At 32.0% G+C, this 6,492-nt stretch overlaps 1 protein-coding gene across 1 annotated transcript; it reads right to left on the bottom strand.

Annotated features, from left to right (window-relative positions):
• Positions 1 to 245: 245 nt before the first annotated feature.
• On the bottom strand, positions 246 to 6,101 carry LOC111615358 (adenosine 3'-phospho 5'-phosphosulfate transporter 1-like). The gene is made up of 3 exons (XM_023356777.1): positions 6,054 to 6,101; positions 4,126 to 4,331; positions 246 to 2,161 (listed from the first exon to the last, which is right to left on the bottom strand). Exons 1-3 carry the CDS (start codon positions 6,056 to 6,058, stop codon positions 1,056 to 1,058), a joined length of 1,317 nt encoding a protein of 438 aa, XP_023212545.1. The 5' UTR covers positions 6,059 to 6,101; the 3' UTR covers positions 246 to 1,055.
• Between the last annotated feature and the right edge of the window lie 391 nt (positions 6,102 to 6,492).

The raw sequence follows: 6,492 nt of genomic DNA, 5'->3' as shown, positions 1-6,492 counted from the left end.
AGTTATTTACAGCACCAATGTATAAATAAATTAAACAAATTTATTTATAATTATTAAATTTATCAAGAGATAGTGCCTAATGCAAACTCTAGGCAAAATTACTTAATATTTAATTATTAAATAGTAGTAGTATTACCTGTATAATCCAATATAATCCAGCAGCTCATTTGACTTTAATCAAAAATTGGATTAATGGATGTTTATATTTGAAATAAAAATGTCTTAGAGCACCANTTATCAAACAGTAGTTTCAACATTTGGGTTAATATAACAGCATTTATACTTGATTATTAAAATTAATTTTTTTTTTATCAATTTGCAAAATCTTGTGCGCGAATATAAATAGACACTGTCAGTTATACATAGGGTGGCTCAAAAATCAATTAACAAAGATATAGTTTAAGAATGGTTTGTGATTATTGCTTCATTGAAAGCAATTTAACAAAAAACCTAGTGCTTATATCCTAGTTAACCAACTATTGTGCTACCTATACTTTTTAAGTTGCACAAACCTTAAAACAGTACAAAACATAAAAGAACAAAGCTGAGATTTCTTGACTAAGCAATATATAAGACCATCAATGCATGGTCAAATTTCAACTGAAATACAAGCCATTTCAATGCAATTACTCAGATATTGCTTTAAGTTTTTAAGCTGCAACGCAAAACAATTTTTACACAATCAGAAATTTACTTCTAATTTCGAACATGACAGACTAGTTCAGTAATTAAAATATACAGATGTGCGCACCATATAAGTTAATAGGCAAATTCTGTGCATCACGTTTATCTCCAAACTTTATCAAATCAGAGTTCTCCAAGTTCTAAATTCTACTCGGTGAAAATATCAAATAAATAAAAAATAAAACAACAGTTTAAATGTATTGCTATTTGTAACAGCAGCTAAAATTTACTTTAGGTAAAAAACGGGAAGAGGATCCTCACAGAAATAGTCTCTTTTCATTTCTATACATTAAAATCTTAACTGTTCTTTGCAAACAGTAAAATAAAAGCATAAAATCTCGTCCTGATATAAAATTACATTGTTTAACAATTTAAACTGCTTGTCCGTTTAACAGATCTTTCTTCATTTTCTGCGCCTGCTTGGCTAACTTAATTTTACGATTATAATAAACTTTAAAAAAAGTTGCTGAAAAAACAATGGTGATGCCAATTCCACCCTCTATATTTAAGGGATGCTGGTAGATCAGGCAAGACAATAATATGGCAATGGCTTGTCTTACGGTCATCATGATGACAAATGCCACTGGTCCAAACTGAGATATGGTGTAAAATATGAACAGTTGCCCCATGGCAGAACAGATAGACAACAGCACACAGTCCATAAAAAATTGAGAAAACTGAAACATAAAGGAGACTGATCTGTAAAATGCACCTTGCTGCAACAGTGATACGGACGTAAAGATGCAGGAAAACAGATTGACTCCACACATCATCTGAACTGAAGACATGTGATACTGATTAAAAAGCTTGCCCTGCCAGTTGGAAGTGAAGCTGTCGAACAACATATAACCTACCAATATGACAAAGCCGGAAAAGGAAGTGACCGTGCCTCTGTCAAGCTGTTCTCCCTGTGAGAGTAGAAAGAGGACCATTCCTACTGAAATCATCACTGCCGAGGCATACTCATGCAAACTATATGTCTTCTTCGACACCACCTTCCCCATCAGCATCACAGGAATGATCTTTGAAGCCTTAGCCAGAATCTGTATTGGAAAGCTAACAAATTTCAGAGCTTCATATTGACACCAGCTACTCATTATATTGGAAAACGAGCAATAAGAATATTTGTATAGAGGAGCAACATGATGAGGTTGCTTAGAAATTAATATATACACACCAGAAAAAATAAATGCCAAAACTCTATTGACAAAAACCAGAAACTGAGAATCTGTAAATATCTGAGTTTCTCCCAAAACATCTTTGTATTTTTGAGTCATGATCTTCTCTTGAAGAACTCCCCATGTCAAATACGATATCTGAAGTCCAAAGAAACAAAAAAGTAACTGGAAGGCTTCTTGATATGTGCTTTTCTCACCATTTGAAAAGGTAAGTTTAGTCTGCACATTTTCGGTGCTGGACCTGTCTTCTGGAGTTCCATAAATACACAGTTGTAGGCATTTTTGAATGCAGGATTTATCTGTAAAAATATTGGAAATAAATATGATTTTGTTGAAGAATTCAAACTTACATTGGAAAAGTTTCCAGGCTGAGATACTGAAATTATTTATACACACTCACCGATGATCAAATGAAAAGTTTATTTAAGAAATAGGCTCAGAGATACTAGCAAAGAGTTTCAAATGTTCTCTCTTGAGTCTGTAGTAAATAAACATCAAGCTTTAAGTGTTTCTCAGACATAGAACAACAAAAACAGCTGGTTTGTGAAATCACCAAATCTGCTACACACATTAAACTCTTCATTCAAACATCTGATACTAGTATTGTTTACTGAGTATTTTCAGGATGTTAAGCTGCAGCTTATCAAAGAAAAACTAATGATTATAACATAAATGTGGCTATCAAACAATAAAACATTTAAGTGCTTTCGACCACCTTAAAGTCAATCATGCCACTTGGCTGTGTTTGAGTTTGGATTCAATTCCATGTATTGGTCTGCAAACCCCATTGTAAAAGTGCAGTCCATATGTAATAAATACAGTTGTTACTTTTTAAGACAATCATGTAAATTACTCTCCCATGGCTACTGGTTGTAAAGGAAGGGGAGAGAAAGACATCATATTTCTGTACATCAGGACATAATTAATTTAATTAGCATCCATTCTAGAGTTTTCCAATGTTCTTTCAGTTCTCAGATCATAAATTTTGTACACTAAGATTTCAGGAGAGGTCAGGTGAGCTAAGGCCCTATTTGACCTGTAATTTTTCAGGAGAAGAAGAATTGGAAGAAGTAGGTGTAAATAACAAATTGTTAGAGGCAAAAATGACAACTGTTTGTCTCCAATAGTTAAGCCAGTGATTCAGAAGATTTTGAATGAGGAAGAAAGGTTAGTCTTTTGCTGTGTATACATATGGTAATCATACACAGCAAAGGACTAACCATAAAACTTTATTTAATGGTTCAATGCTCACTATTATTCATTTTTTGAAAGTTTAAGATTATTTTAAACGTTTTCACTGCAGCCTAACATCCATCAAACTAAACATTTTATAAATATTTTGTTTTTTAACATTATGGTATACAGTCCCGAAAATATGGCATATATTACCAGTACAAGTCGAGACTTCTTGTGGCATCCCTAATGGTAAAGCTCAGAACTTCCTGTCACAAAAACAATGTGCAACACAAGAAAAGATCAGTTATAAAACTATAGAATATGACCAATTTAGTACAAAAGGATACCCAGTATACATGAATAGCAGAATAGAAAGCATGAAATGCTAATTTGCTTCTATTCAATTCCTATTGATGCTACATCACTAAATGCCTCAAAGAGCAACAATTATGAGAAATAGGAACAGAATAGGAAATGCATATTTTTATCCAGGACAGAGCTTCTTGTTACTCATTGGAATAGTTCACTACATCTCACACATGGTTTCACTTCCCATTCTTTCCAATGTAATTAGTGATGTAGTATTGACAGAATCAAATACCAACAAATTAGCATTTCTTGCTTTATAGTCATGATATTCATATACGACACTCTTTCATACTAAATCAGTCATATTCTACAACTCAGTAGTCAACTTTTCTCCATATTGCACATCATTTTTGAGATGGGAACACTAACTTCCAAATTTTACCGCAGGCACTGCAAGTGGTCTCACTTAGTAGTGCTATTTTACTATAACTATATATCGCTTTTGTAACTGTAGCTATCTCTGTTTTTCAGTTATCTTCATGGGTATGAATTTTACAAGTTCTACAAAAATTACAAAATATTCTTAACTCCTAAAATTTGTGTTTTGTACAGTTGCATTTCTCATATAATGAGTGTAATTTCAGGAATTTTATCATCTTAAAATAGAGACTATATCAGCTAGGAAACTTTTCATATAGATATATAATATAAAATTTGATTAGTACAAGAAAAATAATAATATTTAAAAAATAAATTTAAAAATCAAACATGAACTAACCTTTTCTATCCAGATAATTTGATCTTTTAATCATAAAAATAATAATAGCTCCAGGAACTAGCACGGTCGCATATCCTAAAATATTAACCATCAGTCTTAAGAACCAGTAGCTAGACCAGTTGTCCACAAATGTGGTGGAGATGTTGCCAAGTGGGTGTCCACAGACAAAAACAAAATGAACTATACATATGTACACAAATAGCACCCTGGATTAAAATAAATGAGTATTTTTCAGCTATCTTAATTATGAAAAAATATTATGTTACATGAATAAACTTGGGCATACAAATGTGTTAAAAAGTCTATATTTTTATGTTGTTTAGTTCTTTAAATTCCAAATCCATTGATGTACTTAATATCAATGACAAGGAAGTGTTATAAAAGAAGAGAAAGTGTGATTGAAGTACCTATAGCAAAGGGCATTTGACATTTTCTAGGTTTCAGAGTATTATATAGTGTCACTGAAGTTGTCTGCTTGTTAGTTCATTGTTCAAACTTTTAAGATTAAGTAGGAGTTACAGTTCTATACTCCTTCAGAAAAGAAGGAGTACAGAACTGTAACTCCTACTACAAAAACTACAGAAATATAAATATTTCTTTTGTCCTTCAGTATTTCTATTCATTAATCTTTTTAAAATAATCAGAGAAGTAATTACTCATACACTATTAATAAAAAAGTGCCATACAATGCAGTGTTGATGCAGCAGTAGCTGACGAAAGGTCTGTCAGCTACAGCTAGACACTATATTCAATTAAAGTTGTACATACTGAGCACATAATTGATTACATCCTCCAATTTCAAAGGCCTTATTACTATATGGAAATTTAAATTTAAAATTAGTATGTAATCATAAAGAGTATGCCAAACAGAGATGGCATAAGGACTAGTCATATGTCTGAAATCACTGTTCTTCAACCTTGAGTCCACGAAAAATTTTGTACACCCCTTACTGTTATACTTAGGAGGTGTTGCAGTATTGTGTCAGCTCACTTATTGGTGACATTCTTATTTTATTGAGGCTGCATGCAACTTGAGTGATTGATCATGTGGGAGGGAAAGCAACACCATTGCAATACATAGAAACTAGTGTCTTATTATGGCCAGTTATGGCAGTTGCATGCATCATCCACATCCAAGTTTAAATTTAGGAAAATTTATCTTTAGTCTTATGCTGGTCGGCAAAATATTATTCCTATTTTGCCAGTCCACAGGTGGATTGAGTAAACAGGTTAGTTGAAAAACACTGCCTTAAATGGCAAATAGCAACCTATAATTCAACTTGCAAGCAAAACACTTGTTTATATATTAATTAATGACAACCTTAAGCTTGGGTACTATCTATCCAATAACTTAATTTCAGTCATCCTCTGGCTCAAGCACTGAAGCAAATGCTCAGTTATCAAAGATGAATGGAAAAATGTCAACTGACTAATCCTGTATACAAAAAACAGGATTAATTGGATTGAGAAAACATGTAAGTTTTTAAAGAAACACAAAGAGAACAACACATGCTACTTTATACATTTACTCATAATAAATAGTGTGTATTGTGCTCCTCCTCCTTTGTCAGACTAATGCAAAGCAGATGAGTTGTAATGTTTTGTTTTTCATTTGTTTGTTCCCAATGAATGGAACATCAAATTATTCTTAATCCATTCATTTTTAAGTGACAAACAAAACATTTTGGGACTTATAAGTTTAGTTGGTTCTAATACATTTTGTTAAATTAAACAGACAAGCAGAAATTTGAACATTCTGTACTTTGTCATTTTAACAAAACAACCTTGGCATTTTCCTGTGTCCGAAGGATGCAAAAGTGTGTTTTGTTTTTAGATTTTAAGGACAAAAGAAGTTAATTATTTTAAGGAAATGAGAATAATTAAGATAAAATTTACATTTAGAATGAAAAGAATTCAGAAAATATTACCTCATCTTTCCTCTCAAACAGAATTAAAAATTACGTTACACATTTATCTGCAAAGAGAAAAAAATTTATTTCCTTTTATTATTTAAAAATTTAAATAAAAATAAGTGTGTAATATATTTGATAATTGTATACAACTGTATTAGAAATCAGGTGGAAATTCTATGGGAAACTTGCCCGTATTTGAATATCAGACATGCAAAGAAAATCCAGAAAAAACTGCATGGCTGACCCATTGTTTGGGGTCAACCCATAACCAACCACCAATGTTGTTGTTTTATATGCTTGGTTGTAGCAGACCTTGTAAACTTAGAAAACATTAAAAAAAAGACAATACCATATGGAGCCTGGTAAGATGGGAAAATAATGGGATAGAAAATAAAGTATGAGGGAGAAGACTAAAAAAAGAACACAAGGAAAGGTCTTCAAACCTAGCAGACAC

Source organism: Centruroides sculpturatus, unplaced genomic scaffold, assembly GCF_000671375.1.
Source record: "Centruroides sculpturatus isolate CEXI.00-Female unplaced genomic scaffold, Cexi_2.0 scaffold2394, whole genome shotgun sequence".
Taxonomy (NCBI): Eukaryota; Metazoa; Arthropoda; class Arachnida; order Scorpiones; family Buthidae; genus Centruroides; species Centruroides sculpturatus.
This window is presented reverse-complemented; position numbering and strand designations above follow the sequence as displayed.